The 25,153-nt window shown below is 38.2% G+C and overlaps 1 protein-coding gene across 2 annotated transcripts; it reads right to left on the bottom strand.

Annotated features, from left to right (window-relative positions):
* Window positions 1-747: 747 nt before the first annotated feature.
* Window positions 748-25,023, bottom strand: LOC127655368 (epidermal growth factor-like protein 6). Of its 2 annotated transcripts, XM_052143146.1 has the most exons (12): window positions 24,807-25,019; window positions 20,982-21,094; window positions 20,579-20,671; window positions 20,337-20,456; window positions 19,629-19,748; window positions 17,499-17,633; window positions 17,195-17,317; window positions 14,441-14,704; window positions 4,646-4,720; window positions 4,469-4,564; window positions 2,344-2,606; window positions 748-1,139 (listed from the first exon to the last, which is right to left on the bottom strand). In XM_052143146.1, the coding sequence occupies exons 1-12, from the start codon at window positions 24,875-24,877 to the stop codon at window positions 1,038-1,040; spliced, it is 1,575 nt and encodes a 524-aa protein (XP_051999106.1). In that variant the 5' UTR covers window positions 24,878-25,019; the 3' UTR covers window positions 748-1,037. The 2 variants fall into 2 exon arrangements, with proteins under 2 accessions (XP_051999106.1, XP_051999107.1); XM_052143147.1 differs by lacking the exon at window positions 17,499-17,633 and having other exon boundaries at window positions 24,807-25,023.
* Window positions 25,024-25,153: the final 130 nt, after the last annotated feature.

The raw sequence follows: 25,153 nt of genomic DNA on the forward strand, positions 1-25,153 counted from the left end.
GAGATTAATTTTAGGGGGGCTGAGATTCATTTTAGGGCATCTGAGATTAAATTTAGGGGGGCTGAGATTAATTTTAGGGGGGCTGAGATTAATTTTAGGGCATCTGAGATTAATTTTAGGGGGGCTGAGATTAATTTTAGGGCATCTGAGATTAATTTTAGGGGGGCTGAGATTAATTTTAGGGCAGCTGAGATTAAATTTAGGGCATCTGAGATTCATTTTAGGGCATCTGAGATTAAATTTAGGGCAGCTGAGATTAATTTTAGGGCAGCTGAGATTAAATTTAGGGCAGCTGAGATTAAATTTAGGGGGCTGAGATTAATTTTAGGGCATCTGAGATTAATTTTAGGGGGGCTGAGATTAATTTTAGGGCAGCTGAGATTAATTTTAGGGCAGCTGAGATTAATTTTAGGGCAGCTGAGATTAATTTTAGGGCAGCTGAGATTAAATTTAGGGCAGCTGAGATTAACTTTAGCCTTCATAAATAGGTTCTAGCAATGCTTATGATCTCCAGTACCTTCATGTACCCCTGTTGAAAACTTCAGACACATCACATGTGAAAATATGTTATAAATATATGTGTGTTTTCCCCCCTAAATTCCATGTGCATGAATGTAAATGTACCATAAGCAGAAAACTCAACTTTGTGGTGTTAATGACAGAAAATCAGGCAGCACGTTTACATTTTCTACCCAATATTGGTTTGGAATTGAACTATTAAAAAGAATCTACAAAAATGATGAATCTCTTAAAAACATTTTAATGCAAGGCAACATTAAAGCAAAATTTACAGCTGTTATAATGTTAAAATGTTTATATAATTATACAAACAGTGAATAGAAACTACCAACAAACCTTTCAGGAAACTTAAGATCATAATATTAATAAGACTTTCATGAATGTGTCCTCATTGTTTTCATATGCATATATGCTTATTATTATAAGAGCAGCAGCAAGATCTGTCTTTTTTGTTGCTGTCAAGATGATTTAACAGGACGCACATACACAAACACAAAAGTATGTCCATTGAAGTGCCCTTAAAATACTTTATCTTCTGAACAGGGCCCTGAGAAGAGAACTACATGATCCAGCCCAATTTCTCCAGTGACTGACTTCCCCCGCTCGGCCTCAAAGATGAGCTGAAGAATAATAAAAACAGTCACAAATTATTTTCATTCAATGCCAATGATTTGTTTACACATTGGCTAAATGTAAATATAGATGGGGATCAATCTGTCTGTCTGTCTGTCTGTCTGTGTGTCTATCTGTCTGTGTGTCTGTCTGTCTGTCTATCTATCTGTCTGTCTGTCCATCTGTCTGTCCGTCTGTCTGTCTATCTGTCCATCTATCTGTCAGTCTGTCTGTCTATCTATCTATCTGTCTGTCTATCCGTCCGTCTGTCTGTCCGTCCGTCTGTCTGTCTATCTATCTATCTATTTATCTGTCTGTCTGTCTATGTATCTATCTATCTATCTGTCTGTCTGTCTGTCTGTCCATCTGTCAGTCTGTCTGTCTATCTATCTATCTGTCAGTCTGTCTGTCTGTCTATCTGTCTGTCTATCTATCTATCTATCTATCTATCTATATATCTGTCTGTCTGTGTGTCTGTCTGTCTGTCTATCTATCTGTCTGTCTATCTATCTGTCTGTCTGTCTGTCTCTCTGTCTGTCTGACTATCTATCTACCTATATATCTGTCTGTCTGTGTGTCTGTCTGTCTGTCTGTCTATCTGTCTGTCTATCTGTCTGTCTATCAAAAATGGCCATACAAAGTTCAAGATGTTATTACTTGTCTTACAGAGTCAATTTTTCACCATCCAATCAATTCCTGATGAATAAAATCAAGTTCCTCCCTACATTTGTTTCTCGTTGAATAAACTACAGAAGTCAAATTAGTTTTAGACGCTGTTTCATGTTGACTTTAAGCACCCTTTAATGCCCCTCCAGCAGGTATGACAGGAAGTGAATTACTCTCATTTTCATTGCAGCAAAATATAAATTAAGTAAACTGCATTTGAATTCCATATAGATTAATGAAGCAGTCAACGTATGTCCCATTAGTTGCGGAAAACAGTAATTAGCAATCTGATTATTTGAGCGGCTTGACTTTGCCGGGCATAAGCACACTGGCTCAGCCAACGGCGTGAGTTTGGGGCGGGGCTAACTAATTGCCTGACCAATGATAGATGAGGGGAGCGTCTGAAATGCTTTTTTTTTTTTTGCGATTCTGTTTGGTGCAGCTGTTGGTACAGAATTGACACAATTGTCAGTTTCAAGAATTTCAATATAAATTATCTTCTCAATTCGGAAAAAAAAAACCAAACTGTGACTGGCGGATCCTTACCGCTTCTGGAGCTGTTCCCGTCCAGGTAATTGTGATATTTTCTGTTTGCCATTCCTGGTTGTGACTCTGTCTTCTCTCCCAAATGGCAAAGGCGCTGCTGTCCCACGTCACTCGTAAGATGCCCATGTTCTGTCCCAGGATACGGTAATCGAATTTAAGACAGAAGACGCTCTGACGCATGTAATCATCCAGAAGCAGCTTCATCCTCGCCTGCTCCTTCCTGCTGCCAATAAGTCCGTGCAGAGCCAGGAAGTATTCTCTTCCTAAAAATAAGAAAGGGCCTAGTAAGGCTAATGATAAAGTACATGACATTTACTGGCATCTTTTACATAAAAATCTGAAAATAAATGGGAAAATTCTCCTGGAATCAAGGCTGAGCACATGGGCGGTGGGGATGGGCTGCTAGGGCTTAAGCCCCAAATGTAAAATCTGACAGTGCTGAAAAAGTAATCCAAAGTATTGAGACTACATTACATGTATTCTGTAATCTGTAGTGGAATACATTTTAAAAGTGACGTTCCCAACCGTGGCTGCACGCATGCAGGATGTTGACACTCAAAATGTGTGTTTACAAACGTCTTGCGATATTGGAAACTGTGTTGAGTTGGTCCTTCCTGATGCAGTAAGTACCAGACAATAATATATGTAACCCTGACAACAGTGAGTAATACATACAGATGTGCTCAAGGAATTTACTAACTTGAAGTCACAAGGCAGGACATCTGCGTTTTTTGCAAAACTGTTATTATTAAGACACGATGCCAGCGAACCTTGCAAACTTTGGCAAATCTAACAATTATTTTTTTTCCTTATAGGCACCATATTTTATCTTCTAAACGAACTTAAAACACCCGCCGAATCAATGAGGCCTTTTACACGCAGGCTAGTTCCGGTCCGCTCCGTTGAGCGTTTGTTGTGTGTAGAAACTTCCGTTGTTTACACATGCATGCACTCTCTCGCTTGAAACCATAAATACAGTCATATAACATAAACATCTTTGTTTCATCATCTCTGGGAAATCATTTGAACCCGAGACAGACAGGTTATGAATCGTTCATTAAAAGCAACTGCAATTCTGCCCTGTGGTCTTACCGAACGTTTCTATACCCAACAAACACTCAACAGAGCAGACCGGAACTAGCCCGGGACGCTGCGTGAAAAAAGCTGTCAATTGCACTACGGAAAGCCAAAAGGGACAACATTGTTTAAAAAAATTAAAATCACATTAGTACATTGTGATAAAAGCACATTCTGATCTTAAAGCAGGTGTTAATCTCGCCAACCTGATTGCTGATGAAAACATCATACGAGAAGAGAAAGACGTTAATCATGAGGATAATAAAAAAAATTTCTCCCCAATGTGTAACGCCCAATTCCCAATGCGCTCCAAGTCCTCGTGGTGGCGTTGTCCGGGCGGCAGAGGATAAATCTCAGTTGCCTCCGCGTCTGAGACCGTCAATCCGCACATCTTATCACGTGACTTGTTGAGCGTGTTACCGTGGAGATGTAGCGCGTGTGGAGGCTTCACGCTATTCTCCGCGGCATCCACGCTCAGCTCACCCGTACCCCACCGAGAGTGAGAACCACATTATAGTGACCATGAGGAGGTTACCCCATGTGACTCTACCCTCTCTAGCAACCGGGACAATTTGGTTGCTTAGGAGACCTGACTGGAGTCACTCAGCACGCCGTGGATTCAAACTTGTGACTCGAGGTGTGATAGTCAGCGTCAATACTCACTGAGATACCCAGACCCCCAATCATGACGATAATTAAACTTTTGTATTAAAGCATAATGTTGATGATAAATAATACTGCAAGATATAAAGAAAAGAATAAAACTATGACTAAACAAACACCTGTGTAAAAATGTTCTTTCTGAGGCAAATACAAAAGTTATCGTTTAGTTTTAGTAATATTTAAAGATTTATTATATAAATGACATTTAAACCTTTAATATAAAGTTGACTATATTCGGATATTACATCAAAGGACGGCCCTATAAGCATTCACAGAGGTCTAGACACAGCCCCGAATATCCACTGACCCTTAATCCACCCCTGGCTGTACATACTTACAATTTATATTTTTAAATGTGGACATTTAAGCAGAGTTCAATATGTACCATTTTTATGATACTTGATGGTCCAGTCCAAATCATCATCGTTATCCTGAACCCACTCACACGCACCGTGATCAAAATTACAATCTGTCAGGAACCCTAATCAAACAAAACACAAAATTGTTGAAAAATGTACGTATTAATCACATACTTATTACAATGGATTTCATGTTCTCTTACTTTCCCTCAGTGGCGCCGCTTGACTCTCTTTCGGCTCTGTGTCGGAACCATAAACAGGCACAAAGTCGTCTGGAACTAGAACAGATAAAAAATAAACACGGCACATAAAAAACACAAATCTTAATGTACAGCACTTTGGTATCCACTGTAGTTTTTAAAGTGCTTTCTAAATAAACTTGAACTTAACACCAGTGGCGGAGCTAGAGGGTGGCCAGGGGTGGCCGTGGCCACCATGGACCGAAGCCTTGCCACCCCATTGGCCACCCCACTCACAATTGCTGTTTTAGCAATTCTTTTGATAATTTTTTGGCACAATTTAGTTCTTTAGAGGTGTAATCATCTCTATACAAATCTCTATACAAATGCACAAACTTAACATGTGTGCACGCCAATGTCGCCAAACCTCTCCATCACAGGTGTCATTGGATATAAAAATGCTGCCCGAACATTTCTTTGCCACCACAGACTACATTTGCATTTTGTGAAGAAAATACTTTCTTTGCAGTGAAAATGAGCTGGCTGTGCAAGAAGGAAATAACCAAATAGAGACAGGACCAATAGCAATTCAGTATGGAGACGTCACAATGACACCATTGTGTTGGGAAGTAGTCAACTAAAATTAGCGATGTTACAAGCGTAACTACATTTCTCAATAGCGCGACAGTAGTTCAGCTGTTCACAATATCATTTTTCAATGAGTTGTGCTGTAGCCAGTCCTGGGCAATAACGGATTACATGTGTAACCCACTCGAAAATAGCCTACTAACTACGTAATGTTTTCCCTGCACACCGTATTTGTCCAGTAGGTGGCAGTGGTGGCGCTGCACAGAGGGGAAATTGTTACACTGATTTTCGGAGAAGAAGACAGAAATCGTGAACAGCAGAACGATAGAGCTGAAGCCCTATTTCGATTTTCCACACTGAGTAATAAAGTTAAAAATTAAAATAAAATAACATTTAAGAGCTAGTTAAAAGGGTTTTTCCCACCAAACCTACTTTTAAGGCAGGAATAACAGAGCAAAGGGTCGAAATTACGACAAGGAGTTTACCTACTTTTATGATTTTTCTCCGGTGGTTTTTTTGATGCATGATTCGAGAGGGAGTTCCATTGGACAAATTCACCATCGGACACGTGAGGCAGAATTGCGGAGGGCGCGAATGATCATCTTGCCTGCTTCTACTCACCATTTCTTCATTGCATCATACAGATAAGCGCGAGATCTCACCCCACTTTAAAAAAAAACATACTACCCGGGTAGATTGACTCTGAGTTAATTTTAGTTCATATTTTCGCAACTTGTGTAAAAAAAAGTTGAGAACTAAGAGAAATACTAATTTTCACAACTAAAAGGACATTACAAAGAAAAGATAAACAAGGTTATACTGGTTGATATTTGATGTTCAGTAAATGCCGGCTCTATGTTCTGAGTAAACTATTTTGGTACTTACATTTGTCTACTCCTCTTGTGAAAAGTTCCTTAGAAAGGCAGCACTTCACTCTACATTATAATAAGTGCCCCTTACACATGTAATCTGGATAATGTAATCTGATTACAAAAATCAAGTAATTGTAATTAGATTAAATGACATTTGAAAATACTCGTAATAAGATTACAGTTACTTTTTTGATTATATGATTACATATTAATCAGGCAAAAGTAGTAAATTGTTCATAATTTATTGATCCCTCTTTGTCTTTTTAAATCCTTGCCATTTTTGGGGATTTCCGCCTGGATTTGGCCTACCCAAATTAAAAAGCTTCCCATTCCCACATACTTTGGCCTAAATACACAGTTTTGGTGTCATTTTACAGCAAACCCTTTGAAGTTGCATAAAACACTGCTAAAAATTAAAAAAAAATTAAATATATGTTGTCTGAACAGTAATAACCCTCCTAAAAAAAGAGGCGCTTTTTGATTTTTTTTATATAAATTCATTTTTGAAAGTGTATAACTCAAGCCCTGTAAACCCTAGCAGCAAGCAGACAGTTTTGGCTGTTTCCACTAGATGTCAGCAAATACCTGAAAAAGGAATTTTGTCTGTATCATGTTTTATTTAATATCTATTTCAATTTATTTGAAGGGAGGAATATTACCTTTTTTTTGGTGTACTTTCTGCCTACCCAAATCTAAAGTCTCCCCATACCCATATACAGTGCTATAAATGCAAAATCCCAGTGTAATTTTACAGAAAACCCTTTGTCATTACATAAAACACTGTTGAAAGTGGTAAATATGCGCTCTGGTGTCTGGTGAGACGCGTCTGTGCGTTTTGGGCACGTAACCTACCCAGTGATCACTTCACAGTCTGGATGCAATATCACAGCCCCTGATTGGTCTATCTGATCTTGAGAGACATTGCCGGAAAGCAGAGGGTCTAAGCTTTACGGCAATATATGCTTTATCCGGATCGGATGTTTACATATTTTCCTGGATTGTTGAATATCATATAACATTACTTTGTGGTGTTTCTGCACTCGAGGGATTACTTGGGCACACAGCCACAGAAAACACTGAAAAACGGCTCATTTTGCAGAGAATAAGTAAAGGATTATGTAGCATTTGTGGCTAACTGTGCTGTCTAGTGCGAGTAGCACGGCAAATATTCAATAATTTCACTTGTATGATTGTATACTTCATGATTCATTCGAAGTGTATTAGATATGTGATAATACCTCAATAAAAAGACTTATTGGAACTTCTTACTGGCAATGAGAGCTTTCATTTGATACATGGTTTGTACATGTGCGTCATATTTGAGCGATATGAGACATATGTATCCAAAAACGCACATAATTATGACACGACTTTTGATGGGTGGAACTATGTAATTTATTGTAAATAAGTTACTTAGTGTAAAACAAATGCCAAATTGATGCATATCTCAAGAAAGTAGACATTCTAAGCTTTCTAATGGTACCAGATATGAGCTCATAACTCCTCCGCATACATTTAAAATTGGAAGTACATTATTACTGACGTAATTTTAAATCCCGGAACCGGGATCGTGGATTTTAACTGGTTAAAAGTTTGTAAATAAATTCTCCCGTCTCACCTCAATCTGGGTGGCGGGGGACTAATCTCAGTTGCCTCCGCATCTGAGATGCTCAATCCACGCATTTTATCACATGGCTTGTTGAGCACGTTAGCGCAGAGATTTAGCGCACATGGAGGCTTCACGCTATACTCCGTGGAATCCACACACACCTCTCCACACGCCCAACCAAGAATGACAGCTACATTATAGTGACCACGACCAGAGCTTCTAAAGCTTTCAAACGACACCTATTTTGTGTTGGTCAAGACTGAAGTTATTAATATTTTGACAATGAATCGTTCACAAAAATACCAAGAAAGTGCATTATGAATAATTAAATTTAGATTTTTTTATATTGATTAAGTAGTTCAAGCTGAATTCATTGGAGAATACTTTGGGTTAGAGGTTTTGAACACATCCTAATCAAATGTGTGAAGAATATCAATACAGTGTTGCCTTGCAAACACTATAAGCATGATTAATCTTCTTTTTAAGAAACGAAAACCCAACTAGTAAGCAAATATCTCCTCTTATGGAGAAAACAAGAATGGTCTTTTTGGATGTGCAAGTGGACACTTGCCTGCAGCTTCATGTCTGTAAGTGCAGTCTGACTGAAGCTCTGAGGTTCTCAGGCTAATTGAAAGAGAAACCAGGGGTTTATAGAAGATTACTGGACTGATGACAGACACTGAGCCTCACACTGTCAAACAGATGTTCTAATAACAGGCTTCAGGTTATTCCGGCAAGGGAACGGGCCCTGAGGAGGAATGTCTACCCAGAGCTCATGTATATCTTGGGCTTGTCTCCTCCTGCCTTCTCTCTGACATTCTCAAGGACAGAGGGGAGATTCTGTAGTTTTGTCTTGTTGAGAGATTGAGGGGGAATTTGTGAAGGATGAATTGCATTCCTTCATGACATCATTTATTTGCACATGCTTTAACAAAGTCAACATACTGTTATTCTACAGACATGGACTTACATTTCTGATTGTAACTCCTCCCACAGCTTTAAAGTCACTTCCACTGAACTTGGCACAGACCTTCAGACTGTTCTGACTCATGTTACTTTGACTTTTCGAGCCGATTGGACTTACGGTTTTCACACAAGAGGCGATCAAAAATCCCCCAAATCCCATAGACTTACACTGACGGAATGTTCAAACGGGCCAAGAATATTAAAATCCAACATTCCAAACATTTAAAAATTCAAATGTAAACAAACCCTTTAAGTTTCTCTCTTGCATATTTTTCTTTCTTAGTTTCTTTCTATTTATCCATCTGTAAAATTCAAACATACTATATATATATTCTTAAACAAACATCAAAAATTGTCTTGACATATTTGACACATCTAGCTTTTAATTACTCTTATGTAAATTCCTCCAACTGTGCATGGCCAAAATCAATAAAAAACACACACATTGGGCCTGATTCATGAAACTTTCATAAAGGTATGAGTAATTTGCACGTAACATGGTAGTAAAACGTGTGTATGTTAATGAATTCCAAACATTCGTATATAGATTGGCGTGTGCATGTTCATTCACAATTATCATAATCCACGCCCATGAAAACACCATATAAGGACGGCACCAGACTCGCTAGTAAACATCTATGTGGAACAGTAATGAAATTATTTCTATGGATGAAGTGCATCTTCGACCGAAACGCCAGATGATGTCACAGATTTACAAGCTATTCAACTATGTGCAGCTGTTTCTATATTGTCCTCATTGTATTGTGTACGCTCCTGTCTGTGATGTGTTTATTTATAGGTTTAACAGCATTAGAATTGAACATCCGTTATCAACTTAACGTGATTTACAGATGCCTATTAAATGATGAAACCTAAATTATAGAGCTCATATCATACATATATAAAGACGGTCCAACCAGTCACGTTAGTGGGCATTACTTCATTGAGAAAAATCAAACACTTCTGCTGGAAAAACGAAAAGCAGAGTTGAGAAAAAAATTTACTTCGAAAACATTTATTCAAGCAGGAAAGAAAAGTTTCTAAATAACAACAGGCTATAGTTTAAAAATATTTTTTATTTCTTCGTCTTTAAAAAAAAAAATTATTTATGTTATTTTTTTAGATTTTTATTAAAATTTAATTAAAATTTTTCATTACTTATTTAATTTCACTTCTATCCAAACGTAGTCATGACAGTTTGCCTGAAACAACACAACACGTTCTGATGTCTTACACACAGGTGTACATTTCCTTCGTACCAACTAACGTTTCGGAAATACGAAAACATTCATGAATCTGAGAATTTACGTCAGAAATGCTTTTACGAACTATTTACTCAAATATTTGTTCTGTTCGTGTTCCATGAATGAGGCCCAATAATTTCAAACATTGTTACATTTTGAATTTTACCCATCCCGCGCTGTTAATTATGCTTCCAATGTTAAAAATAGGATAATAATAATAGACGTAAATTATTAGACCAGAAATAGGCAAGAATTGTAGAGTGGCTTGGAGACATCGGAGTTTGAGCTCATGAAAATTATGTGGCAACATTTTCGGAAAATTACATGACATAGTTCATGACGCGTATCGCGGCAGTTCTGAGGAGAAATGTCCACTGTGTGGCACTAAAAGCGAGTTAAATGTTCTCCCAAACAGTTTTAGTAAAAAACGACCTCCCTACCCTAAACCTTAAACCTAAACCTAACCGATAGTGTCAGAAAGGGCAAATGTGAGATGAATGTCATTTGTGGTGTTTCTATGACACTTTGGGTTCACGTGTGGACTCGTGTGCTCTTCAGGACTCGTATCCCGCTCCTTTACATCATAAGCTTGTAAATGTAGTTGCTTATGTAATGCAAACGTTAACGAGCCATGATAAAATCATCTTGCAAAAAGTACTGTAGTAACATGATTATATATGAGACCAGCTTGGGACTTTTAATTAATCAAAAACAATGACACTCGCCTTTGTGATCGCTACAGCCACCTTATGGCCAAAAGCCAGTTTACAAAATCCACAATAACAAAATCCACAATAACCCTCCAGTTTCCTTTTTGGTTAGTTTATTTCTAGTATTGGCAACCGCATAATCAAATCTCCAGAATAATGGTGTTCTGATGCATTCCACACCTACTGTACATCCGCTCCAAGCACATGAGACGAGTTTAATAAGCAGTTATTTCATGACAACCCGTTATTTTCCTCCTACCTTAAACATTAACACTTATCCTGCAACTTATCCAGCTCTTCTCCTCTCTTCAGGGAAACTTTAATGGAATAGTTCACCCCAAAATGATCATTCCCTATCATTTACTCACCCTTATGCCGTCTCAAACTCACATGACTTTCTTTCTTCTGCAGAACACAGACTGAGATATTTTGAAGAATGTCCTTACAATGCAAGTCAATGGGGTCCAACACTTACAAGCTCCACCCATAGAACCATTTGGAGGAAAGATATGAACTTTGGCACAATGGTTGGAAGAGGTCAGAATAGACCCCTGACCCATCTACGGTCAAACGTTTTAGTGCAAATTAAACTTTTGTCCAATTTACACAAAGGTTTGCTCTAGATTATCTTCAGATCAAGCTGCACAAGATTCTTGAGCCTTATATAATTTGATTTTTTAACATGCCAATGAAGTTTACAGTAAAGATGCCAGTAGGGTGTGAATTTGTGTGATGTCCTCTATCAGAAATGAGTCAGAAATCACAATGGGCCATTTTTGGAAAAACGTCAAATTATTATTTGTTTTTTATTGTTTTTGATAAAACAAAGTTTCAGCTTTCAAATGATGTTAATGCTGTCATGAAATTCAAACTACAACCTCGTGCGACCCCCCCCCCACATGCGTGGACGTTGTGTTTTAGCTTCACTATACAGAACGCATAATTTAATTTCATTTAAACTGACTGATCTCAGTTCAGGAGACTCAGTAAAGGGTTCAACGCTCGGAGTCATGTGACAAAACAACATGGCGCTGACCACAGCGGAGTTTGTCTTTGGGAGAAACGGCAACAAAACTGCATCTGGTGAGAAACCTGATTAAGTTTTTACATTGAAACCTATTTGAGTCTAAAGATTAGAGTCTCTAGTTTCATCCGATGTGCCATTTTAAAAATTTGAGTGATATATCGTGAAACGGCACGCTGATAAACACAATGTACCATACTTTCCTTAGAAATCCTAAATTTACATTGAGAATGAATGTATTCATCCAAAAGCTGGAAAATGTGTCTTTCAGAGGCTTTATATGGAGTTATGATGAAAGTAAAATGCATTTCAAACTGTTCTGAGACCAGTGCAGACAGACAGCACACTGGAGGTTAAGTCATGCACTAAATAGGGAGCAAGGGAGCATCCTATAGCTCTCTATAACTGTTCTGAGACCAGTGCAGACAGACAGCACACTGGAGGTTAAGTCATGCACTAAATAGGGAGCAAGGGAACATCATATAGCTCTCCTATAACTGTTCTGAGACCAGTGCAGACAGACAGCACACTGGAGGTTAAGTCATGCACTAAATAGGGAGCAAGGGAGCATCCTATAGCTCTCTATAACTGTTCTGAGACCAGTGCAGACAGACAGCACATTGGAGGTTAAGTCATGCACAAAATAGGGAGCAAGGGAGCATCCTATAACTCTCCTATAACTGTTCTGAGACCAGTGCAGACAGACAGCACATTGGAGGTTAAGTCATGCACTAAATAGGGAGCAAGGGAGCATCCTATATCTCTCCTATAACTGTTCTGAGACCAGTGCAGACAGACAGCACACTGGAGGTTAAGTTATGCACTAAATAGGGAGCAAGGGAGCATCCTATAGCTCTCCTATAACTGTTCTGAGACCAGTGCAGACAGACAGCACATTGGAGGTTAAGTCATGCACTAAATAGGGAGCAAGGGAGCATCCTATAACTCTCCTATAACTGTTCTGAGACCAGTGCAGACAGACAGCACACTGGAGGTGAAGTCATGCACTAAATAGGGAGCAAGGGAGCATCCTATATCTCTCCTATAACTGTTCTGAGACCAGTGCAGACAGACAGCACACTGGAGGTTAAGTCATTCACTAAATAGGGAGCAAGGGAGCATCCTATATCTCTCCTATAACTGTTCTGAGACCAGTGCAGACAGACAGCACACTGGAGGTTAAGTCGTGCACTAAATAGGGAGCAAGGGAGCATCCTATAGCTCTCCTATATCTGTTCTGAGACCAGTGCAGACAGACAGCACACTGGAGGTCAAGTCGTGCACTAAATAGGGAGCAAGGGAGCATCCTATAGCTCTCCTATAACTGTTCTGAGACCAGTGCAGACAGACAGCACACTGGAGGTTAAGTCATGCACTAAATAGGGAGCAAGGGAGCATCCTATATCTCTCCTATAACTGTTCTGAGACCAGTGCAGACAGACAGCACACTGGAGGTTAAGTCATGCACTAAATAGGGAGCAAGGGAGCATTCTATAGCTCTCTAGTTAAGTGCGTTCACTCCTAAAATCTGATCATAAGTTCAGTTTCAGGCTGCAGATGATGTTTGGATCACTCAACATGTTTGACACACATGGGACAATGATCATCAGTACATAGATTCACCATTTATAATGGATCATTTTATTTGAACATGGTTGACAGTGATTGGATGATGCTGGATGTTAATTTGAATCTGAATTAATTATGCTAATTTGATTAAATAAATCTGACTTTCTATAGCTTGGTGTTTTTTAAAATTTCACAACTTAGTCCCGCAGTCCACATATGTGGACATACATTTTTAGGAAAACTATTTGCGCTAGAAATATATATACTGTATATATATATATATATATACACAAACAATTCATTTATTGCATAAAATGCTAAATGTGATTCTAGGTCAATGTGAATCAAAATGAAGAAGTAGGTCACATTTATATTTTGCAGCTGATTTTTGTTGTGCATTTTTGCTTTAATAGTGCACAACATTAGCCGTCTACTATTTCAGCTGTCTTGGGTCCGAAAGTATTTTCCCCATTCATGTTTTCCATTGGGATTTCATAAAATCCTTCATAAAAGAGTTGCAAGCCATAAACCAAAACAACCAGCTCCGAGGTGAATCACAACATCACAAACTTTGATTTGAAACTCAAACGTATCAGAAAATCAGACAAAAAGACAAAGATAAAAGACTTAACATCTTTAGTGAAGGATTGAACTACAATCCCATGCGAATGATGTAATCAAATTAAAATAATGGAAAAATATAAAACTAAATCTATAAGTTCAATGCAAAACATTCAGATATATTAAGAAGTTAGGGAGAGCGACTCAATCGTATCGTTCACAGTGCATCATGGGAGTGGGCGGAGCTCTTTTGATGTGATTCTCTGATTGGTGGATCTCTCTTTAGGATTATGGGTAGTGTAGTTCTTCACCAGGAATTCTGCTATTAAAGAAGATTTGTTTTTTCTGATGGCTTCAACAGAAGCATATACCATCAATTATCAAGCCCGGAGCTCATGGTAGATCTGCCTTTATATGTTTATAAGTTACTGTTAACAATCCGTTCACCACCTTAGGAGAAAATCAATATTATTTTTACTTCTGGAACCCGACTGTTGTGCTCTATAAGTGTAGCCAAATATATTTTGTTAAGCACATCAACTTTCCTCTGCTATGACTTGAGTCAGCACATTACTCACGTCTCAAGGGATCGCTATACGTGCCCTTTAAAAGGAACATCCATGTCAACAGTATGAAGAGGAGGGAGTATTTATAGTGAGCGCTGAAGATAACTCACAGAAAACATCTCCTCTGGCGTTCAGCTCCTCGCCTTCCAGCTGATTTCCTGTGTCTTCTCCCTCTTCCTCCTCATCTTCCTCATTGTAAAACTTCTTTCCCTCAGGAAACAATGGAGTTTCATCAGAAGGGCCGATGTAGACCTCGCCATCATAGTCGAAGGGTTGCATGTGATGTCGTGGAGACTCGGTCACCACAGGCTCTGGGATGGTGTTGTCAAATTTGCCCCCCAGTATACGGATTTTGTTGGGGGCATCAGGAATCGCTGCAGAGCCATAAAAAAGATTTGCAATCAGATGCTTTGCGACAACAAAGTGGTTCTCAATTGGTGGGTCGCAGGTCATGGAAAGCAGGGAGGAACAATGATAATGTAATTAATAAAAATGCATCCTTCAATCAATCGATTACATTTTTAATTGAATAAATTACATCATATATCGACTAATAAAATGAATCGCAATTAATCACACGTATCAGTATTTCCAGAGAAAGGCCCCCAAATAAAAACGTATCAAAGTAGAATTATTATATCATTATAAAACATTACTGTATATATAAATAAATATGTAAAGATCTTTCTAAAGATGTGCAGGTGTCAGACAGATGCTTTTGGAGCGTCTCACGTTGAATTAAACAGCGTATTAGAAAGCTGTGTCAAGTTAAATGTAGTTCGAAACTTAGCAAAACACGTGCAAACTCGAGATGCCCGCATTCAGAGTTGTGCTCCGTCCAGCTGTGTTCCAACCATAGACTGTAAAAAAAGATGGCCGACGCCCCTTCGCTCTTTTCCATTGGTGAGAACTGAAGCCGCCAGTGTCCCGATATGGCGCTGACATCTTGGGACTTGAGTCTGCGCAGTTGCGATTTCGGGACCAGACCTGCGCAGTAGTGAGCAGGAAGTAAAGCCGCGAAATCAAGGCCCCGCCCTCACTCTCGCTGAATCAATCGCAAGCACACGCCCCTGCACTTTTGACTTTTGACTTATGACGGTGTGAAATAATTAATTATAGAAATTTAGATATTAAATTTAAAGCTCCAATCTCCTCAGTCCTCAGAAGATCCCGAAAAAAAGTCCATTGGTGCTTCAGTGACTACTTCGCTCAGAGAACCTGTCAATCACAGCTGTCAATCATGATGTCACAGCAGCGTTTTTATAGCATCAAATAACTAAAAACAAACTTATTTTGAAAACAAACACTTGAAATGACATCAACGTGATAGAAACGACAGTAAATGACAGAAACTATCTTTGGAAAAAAGATATGTGAAGTGTAATTTAATTGTTTAGTTGGTCTCACGTCCCGTTGAATAACATGGGGAGGCGGGGTTTATGACCTATACTACGACCAGCCACCGGGGGGCAATCGAGACGTTTTGGCTTCACTTTTGAGGGCTTGTGCGGCACACTTGGTTCGAACGCAAAACACGTCCTCATTTTGTGCTGTATGCTGTGGTGTGTTGCCTATACAGCTGGAGATGCACTTACTGCCCCCTGCTGCTGACGGAGACTCGCAAAAACACGGTCCTTCAAACTTGAACTGTTCCAATGGTAGGAAAATTCCTAACAGTTAATTGCGTACATTTTTAAGCATGTTATTTTTCCATATAATAATAATAATAACACTGAATTAACAGCTTAAATCGACAGCACAATTATTTTCACGTGGCTCGTTGTAAGTATCGTGGCAGCTCCTTGGTGAGATAAACACCAGAGGCGACTTTTATTCACTTTCACTCAAATCACGAGTAAAATGGCAAATTTTACACTTGCTTTATACTTTTTTAATAATAATAGATAATAATCGATAAATAAAAAGAACAGAAGTGATCAAATCTGTGAAATAATATAAATGGGATAATGTAGCGACCATAAAAGAAGTTCTACTTTATAATTTTTCGTTTTTTGCTTTTTTAAAGTAATTCGTACGCAAGCACAATTTATTTTTGGTTTCAAAAATAAATTCAAGTATTTAAACATTTAGATCAGGATTTTGCAAACTTTTTGATGCCCAGGACCCCTAAACTTGATGATCCCCTGTGTGAGAAAAATAATACAAATTAAATAAATAGCTTTTATATTTTCTTTCTACTAAAACCAAAATAAATGATTAACATATCATCCGGAAAATATTTACTTCTTATTAAGTTGACAGTGTATCTTTGTTATGCTGGAGTAATGTTAGATGAATAAACCCAATAAACAACATTTTCAATGTTAAAATATAATTAAATTAATTTAAAATTAAATAGAAAATAACAATAATTTAATGAAAATAATATTTAATTTTAAATATTTATATTAATTAATGAAAAGCGTTATTTAAATACATTTTTAGAAGTATATAACAACAATAAATAATGTTGCAAAGCAGCTTTAATTACAACTCTTATTTCTTATTAATATAAATATTTATTATAATATATATCATGTTATTTGTTATTTTATTTCTGTTTTTATTTTTTCTATGGCTGTAAATAATCAATAAAATACAATAAAATAACCATAATAATTAATCTCATGATTTCAGAATGATACGGTAATAATGCACAATAATATCAACATTTTCTGAAATTTATTGCGGACCCCCGAGAGCCCCCTTGCGTCCCCATGGGACCCTGATTTAGATTAAATCATGAGAAACATAAATTCAGTTTCAATTGGTTGTGTATGTTTCCGCATACATACATATGCACACATGTTACAAATGTGTCTCATTCAGATTTGCATCTAGTTTGGAATGTTGTCATCGCTCACCTGAACAGTCGAATCCGTTGCCACGGAAACCCTGTTTGCATTTACACTTGTAGGATCCGTGTGTGTTAATGCACTCAGCGTGATGAGAACACTTATGTATGCTGGCAGCACACTCATTTATATCTGAAAATATATATATATATATATTTTGTTTTTCATTTAAAGCATGAATTAATCCAACTGAAATGTTCAAGACAAAAGCATATTTATATTGCACATTAGATTTATTCAACACATCTGTAAATGTGGTTAATCAAACTAAACCACTGACAATTAGGCCATATATCCATTGCATCTTTCTTACCAACACAGTCGTATTTGCCATTTATATATTTGAGATCGTGACCGCCCTGGCATTTGCAGTAGTAGCTTCCAAACGTGTTGATACACTGCCGATTGAACGGACACTGGTTTTTGCCAGTTGCACATTCATCAATGTCTTAAAGGGAAAACGAGAAACAACAGCTTATTATTATTGTCTGCAGTCATTTGCTCCAGAGTTCACACACTTTTGGACAAATGAATTTCCTTGATTTTTCCAGCCGTTTGTAATTAATGTATGAGGATATTTAAAAATACTTTTATAGAGATTGCACTCAAGTAGAGAATTATATAATGCTGATTTCAACATATGCTAATACCATTTTATGATTCAAAATGGTATATGCGGGGCCTGGGTATCTCAGCGAGTATTGACGCTGACTATCACACCTGGAGTCGTGAGTTTGAATCCAGGGTGTGGTGAGTGACTCCAGTCAGGTGTCCTTAGCAACCAAATTGTCCTGGTTGCTAGGGAGGGTAGAGTCACATGGGGTAAACAAATTGTCCCGGTTGCTAGGGAGGGTAGAGTCACATGGGGTAACCAAATTGGCCCGGTTGCTAGGGAGGGTAGAGTCACATGGGGTAACCAAATTGTCCCGGTTGCTAGGGAGGGTAGAGTCACATGGGGTAACCAAATTGTCCCGGTTGCTAGGGAGGGTAGAGTCACATGGGGTAACCAAATTGGCCCGGTTGCTAGGGAGGGTAGAGTCACATGGGGTAACCTCCTCGTGGTGGTGATTAGTGGTTCTCTCAATGGGGCGTGTGGTGAGTTGTGTGTGGATCGTGGAGAGTAGCATGAGCCTCCACATGCTGTGAGTCTCCGCGGTGTCATGCACAACGAGTCACGTGATCAGATGCGCCGATTGACGTCTCAGAAGCGGAGGCCCCCGGATCCACCACCCGGATTGAGGCGAGTAACCGCGCCACCACGAGGACCTACTAAGTAGTGGGAATTGGGCGTTCCAAATTGGGAGAAATGGGGATAAATGTAATATTATACACTTATTTAATGCTGATTTCAACATATGTTAAAACATTTTTATGATCAAAAGTGGTATATGCACATTATTTTAAGATTTCCATGAAATTGAATTAAGCAATCAAAATAAAATAAATAAATAAAAAATTTGTAGTTTTATTAATAACATTTTGTCAAAAATTACAAAATAAGATTTTATGGAAATTTGCAATTAAATTGAAATGTGTAAATCTTAAAATTAGACAAATTTTGTATTATTAGTGTGTGTTTTTAGTGTGTTAATTATTGAATGCATTATAAACTAACAATGACCTGCTGTTTATTTACAAAATGAACATTAACTAAAATTATTAAATGCTGTAAAAATATATTGTTCATTGTTAGTTCATGATAACTAATGTATTAATTAATGCCAAACAATAGAATCAGATTATAAAGTTATGTTTTTACAGTAATAATTGCTTTATGATTATTCTGTTTGCAATTACATTATGATGATATTAAAAACATGTTTATATATTCTCTAAATACATTTCGATAACACTTTGCAGTAAAGTTGTATTCTTTAACTACATTTAACGTGAACTTACAATGAACAGTACGTATTATTAATTACACCACGTATTCATCTTGGTTAATGTTGACATATGATCATTTTAATGATTAAACATTTTATTTGCACCCAAAAAATTATTTTAAGATTGACACATTTCATTTTCATAACAAAGTCCATCAAACTGAATAGATTAAAAATAAATACAAATAAATAAATAAGAAAACTAAATATTTTACGTCTTAATTTTTGTTTTTAAATTACACAATTCAATTTGATGGAATTTTGTAATGAAATTTAAATCCTAAAAATATAAAATATTTTTTTGAGTGTGCATTATTAACTAAAATGACTAACAGTGAAAACTATTTTCATATTGGTTTATGTTAATTTTCACATTTGCTAAAATAAAATGATGATAAGTTGTATATGCACAAAAAAAAAAACACATTTTAATTGCATTAAGCACATATGCATTAGTGAATGCATTATAAACTATATTGCATTGAGCGCTCCAATAATTGACATCAATGAAAGTCCGGTTGTTATAGCAAGTGCTGGTGTTGTTTGGTTGTTCTCACCGACACAGGTCTTCCTATCAGGTCCCAACTGAAGACCAGCAGAAGGACAGAGACAACAAATTTCTCCTTCGACCTCCTCACAGCCGTACTGACAATGAGCCAAAGAACACGTCCTCGAGTCTGCGTAAAAACATCAACAAAACACATTTGTCACTGTGAAGAGGTGCCCACAGAACAACACATATCAGCTCCGTACAACAACATATCACAGTGATCACACTAATAAAAACACGCTCCAAAAAAGACACGTAGCGCCATAAAAGCAGTCCATACAACTAGTGCGCTATATTACGTGTCTTCTGAAGCCATACGATATCATTAATCACTGATTGCTGTTAAATCTCACTCTCCATTTCACATATTTGTACTGGCACATTATGTTTTGTTACGACACACGTGAGAACCAGTGGCACTTGTCTTCAATAACATCAAATCTTGTGCAATGTGTACATTTTTAATGTAGATTGGGAAGATTTTAAGTGAATAACAAATTAAATTTGAGCTTGATTCTCTCACAAAGCTATCGTATGGCTTCAGAAGGCTTGGGATATAGTGCACAATGTATGACATCCTCCACAGAGGTGATCGTTTTTGAAAAGTTGAAATTGAATTTGAATTCAATTTGACCCTTAAGGACAACGTAGGGACTTGATCATTAAGACCAAGTAGGGGTTAAACATTAACACCTATTCAAACAGAAGTACTCACTTGCACAGGACCCGTCAGGCATTAGCATGTATCCGTTCAAACAGTAGCACATATAGCTGCCAAACGTGTTCATGCAGCGATGTTCACAGGGTCGAGGCTTCAGACCGCACTCATTCAGATCTGAAAAGAACAACACTCAATGTTTTATAATAATAACATACTGCCATCCTATTATTTCTGCAATATAAAGTGAGTTCTGCATACGACATCAGATGACTCCAATGATTAATAATCTGGCGAACCTTGACTGCACGTCTTTCCGGTGTATCCAGGAAAACACTTGCATTTGTTAGGGCCGACACACTCGCCGTGTTTGCATCCCAAGTCGCACTGAGCTGGTAATACATTCAACGGTAGAGATATATCAGTAAAGAAAAGGAAGGTCAAGTTTGTTCACAGACACCACAAAACCATCCATGTCTGGAAACTAGCTTCTGTGTCTCCAAGATAGTTTTGTGTGGTGTAAGAGCACCATTCCACAGCAGAAAAATAAAGATAACACATTAGTTTGTGGATGGAAAATTTGCCCCGTGTTTCCATGTTTTGAAGTGTAAGACCAGCTAAACTCAAATGAAATATTCTCAATCATGAAAAGCTTTTGATTCTTGTCAAAACTGTTCTTGTACAACATTTCTACTCATTTACCTTCACAATGACCTTTACTGTTTTTCTTCCAGCCGTAGCAACACTCCAGTCGGCTGCCATAGCGACACACACCTGCTAAACCCCGAGCTGGGATTTGTCTTCTTTGTCTGTTACTGAAAAAGCAGGAAGAGGTCAGTTTTATACAGCGATGCAAGAAGGGCAGTGTTGGAGAGTAATGGATTACATGTAACCGGATTACGTATTTAAAATACAAAATATAAGTAACTGTATTCCGCTACAGTTACAGTTTAAATAGTTGGTAATTAGAGTACAGTTACATTCAAAAAGTATTTAGATTACTGTTGAGATTACTTTGCATGTTATTGTCATTTGTTGTATTTAATATTTAGTGCTTTCAGATGGAAAACATGTAAACATATAAATGATCCAAAGTGCATTTGAACAGCGGTGAAACACTTTCTGATGATGTGTGACATTCATACGAGCAGACAGAGAAGTACGTTTGAAGTAAGTTTGGAGCAGAAGAAATACAAATAAACCTTGCGTAAAGTGTTAGCTTTTCGCTAAGCTAAAATGCTATTTCTAGCCATTTTACATCCACGTTACCAGACACGATCATATTTATTATCAAGAAAATTCACGTTGGATCATAATTTGTTTTTCTCTAGTAAGATCATATTCTTGATGAGAATTTTATTATTGTTTTTATCTAATAATTAAATCTAATAATCCTTAAAACAAGATCAATTTGACAGACCTTGTTCTGACGGTAACTGTTGCCCCAAACACAGCAAATGTCCAGTTCTATCCATCTAATTGGTCATTAGTTCTCATGACAGAAAAGATCCCAATTTTGGGTTCCACCCAGTGGTTGAAAAACCCCCAGACCATCATGGGATATGTTAGGCTATCAGAAGACACAAGGTTGTTTTACAGGTTAAAGTTACACCATGGCGAGTGATGATTTCAAGGTAAACATCTTTTAACATGACCTGTGACAGCTAATGTAGGACCATAGGCTTTCTGCGATGCAGAATCGTGGAATACAGTCATAAATATTGAATTCATAAAACATGTATGGAATTTGACATATATGGGTTAAAGATGAATATCTGAATGCACAATTTATTGAATTAAAATCGTGATTTGTCTTAGTGTGGTTAAGTAACAGCAAAAGGCTGCAATTTAGATAAACAAAGAATAGTCTGCACGTACTGTGCACTTCTAAGTGAATGTGTGAAGCTGGCTGTTTATAAGCTGTAAACGCCGCTAAACCAGAGAAACAATCCAGAAGAAGTTCTTAATCCAGTGTAGATTTGAGCAGACAGGATGTAGGAACCTCTAGCATCTCCTCTGTATATATGACACTTTCTTGAAGTGTTTGACAGATTCCTCAAATTGACCTTGACCACATTTCAGCTATTATTAAACCTTGGACATCTCAACAGCAGATCATGGAACGTGAGCTAGTTCAGTTCTCTTGTGCTGGGGTTGTGCATTAGAGAAGACTGAAAACTGGACCTGGATGAGATCTGTCTTTGAGATTTGTCAGTAGAACAGGTTTAAATCGGGTATTGTTCATCTTATTTTGGTACACAGGAAGACAACCTGACTTCATGTACCCCATTCAGCCGAATCATCAATTTAAATATGTTTACCTTTTCCTGTGGCGGGACCTGGGGCGCCGGAACCAATTTACTGTTTGCACAATGTTATCAGGCTAATCAAGTAACATAACGGTGATTTAAAACCTACGTGGGTGTAACAGGAGCCAGCTGGTAGATAGCTGTGCAATGTGTAAACCTCACTCTCCTGACCTCAAGAGGTGCATTAGCGACTTTAGCCTCCTTGTTAGAGGACCTGCCTCCCACGCTGGAGACGTTTGGCCCCGTTCGGAGCGGGGCAAGCAGGACTGGTTACAATTGTGCCGTGACCTGATGGGAGTGAAGTTTAGGGGGGTGAGTGTAACGGGAGCCAGCTGGTAGATAGCTGTGCAATGTGTAAACCTCACTCTCCTGACCTCAAGAGGTGCATTAGCAACTGTCGCTAGAGGCTGTAGCCTTTAGCCTCCTTGTTAGCGCACCCTACTCCCACGCCGGAGACGTTGGTTTGAGTCTCGTTTGGAGCGGGGCGAGCAGGACCGGTTACAATGGTGCCGTGACCCAGATGGGAGTGAGGTTTAGGGGGGGCTAGATAGCTGCACAGTGTATAAACCTCACTCTCCTGACCTCAAGAGGTGCATTAGCAACTGTCGCTAGAGGCTGTAGCCTTTAGCCTCCTTGTTAGCGCATCCTACTCCCATGCCTGAGACGTCGGTTCAAGTCCCGTTCGGAGCAGGGCGAGCAGGACTGATTACTGTAGTTATATTGTGTCAGCATTTGAAGTACGTAAATAATTAGTCAGTCACTGTGATTTTGACAATCTTGGAAGCTGTTCTGGTATAAATTGGCCATATTGACTGTGGAATGTTGTTGTGATGACATCACAACCAGCCCAGATTGCTGCCCCCCCCCAACTTCAAAACCTGTTCCGGCACCGGTGGGTGTGACTAATGGCGCATTGCGCAAACAGCCTCTGAGGCAAGCATTCTGGTCCCTTTGAAATAATCATGTTCAAATAAACAATGGTGAGTGTGATTCGTAGATTGCATTTTTACTCTAAAAGGACATTTTTACTCAACTGACGGTTAGGTTAAGGATTGGGCTTATTGGTAATTAAATTAGCATTCCTATTGACTGTTTTACATAATTTATAACTCATTTTTCTGGACATTTCACACAGAACTTGAGCTCACACGTGCCCATTCATTCGTAACACTTCCAGCTTCGGCCACTGGGGGCATAATCACAGCCGATTGCAGCAGCAAAAATTTCGACCAACTAGCTGGTTGAAAAATCTGTGATTTATTTCAGCACAATTGTCCATTTAAAATATGACCACAAATGAGATGTTTTGCAGGTAAAAGATTTCTTCATGCTAAAAATGAACATTCTTGAGGGGAAGGTGTTTGTATATAAGTTGTCTTGCCCCAACTTCTGGTTTCAAAGTGAAATACATCAATATAACCAAGAAAACTGAATGTTTTACCAACATCCTCTCTCTATCCTGGTTCCTAATTCAGTGCTCCAGATGTCTTCTCATGTTGGCACCTAAATTTGGAATGGGGTCTAGAGAGACTGGGGGAATCTGTGAACCGACGTAAATAAACTCTTTCCTACAAGACACTTCATAAAGAGGCAAATGGGAGCCACTCATTTGGTGTGAACAGGTGGCTCTGCACATTAAAAGTTTGCCAAAATTAGCAGATCACCACAGACAGCTTTAAAGTGTGAACACAACACCACCACCACAACAACTCACTATGTGCTGTAAATCCCACAACCCAGAAATTAACCAGGGCACAGGACAAAAACGTAATCAAAGTGAATAAAAATTCGAAAAATGCCACAAATATTTCAAATGTGCTGGCAAAAAATGTCCTCTGTTTTTGGTTTGCTTTGATATATTTTATGATATTGTATTCTAGGTCTATCTAGCTGAAACTAGCAAACTGAGGGTCTCAACAATGTCTCAAACTGTGCTCAGATTTGCCAAGAATCCAAAGCTTAGAGATATCAATATGAACTCAAACATGTATTATCAAATTATCCCAAGAGAGTCATGCTATCCACATTCATTTCAACAACTGACTCATTTGTGAACCTTTCTATTTCTTCTCAGGAATTCAAGGCGAAACATCACAGACAATGATGATACTTTAAAGAAACACAACTCCACAAAGTCTTTATGTGAGATATAAACTTTGCTTTGGGGTGCTACATGAAAGATAGAAATGCAAAGTTTTACTAGGAAAAGTTCACTTACCTGCAATCTGCCGTCCTAAATGAAAAGTATGACAGGAATGGGAGAAAACAAATCCAAGAGAAATATTTCATGTTTGAGAAACAATCCCAGTTTGGGCTCTTTGACTCTGTTGTTCTTCTCTTTGTAGTTTAATTCCTACAAGTGTTTTGTAAAAAGTCTAAACCAAACTCTAAGGAGTCTCCTCTCTCTCTCTCTCTCTCTCTCTCTCTCTCTGTCCTCTCTCTCTCTTTCTCTCTCTCTCCTGAAAACCCAGATGTCATTGAGTTGAGTGATAGAAGGGAGGAAGTGTTTTTGTAAGGGTTTCTAAGGCTTCTGCTCTCTGAAACTTAATCCATGACGTCTTGATT

This window comes from Xyrauchen texanus, chromosome 14, assembly GCF_025860055.1.
Source record: "Xyrauchen texanus isolate HMW12.3.18 chromosome 14, RBS_HiC_50CHRs, whole genome shotgun sequence".
NCBI classification, from domain to species: domain Eukaryota; kingdom Metazoa; phylum Chordata; class Actinopteri; order Cypriniformes; family Catostomidae; genus Xyrauchen; species Xyrauchen texanus.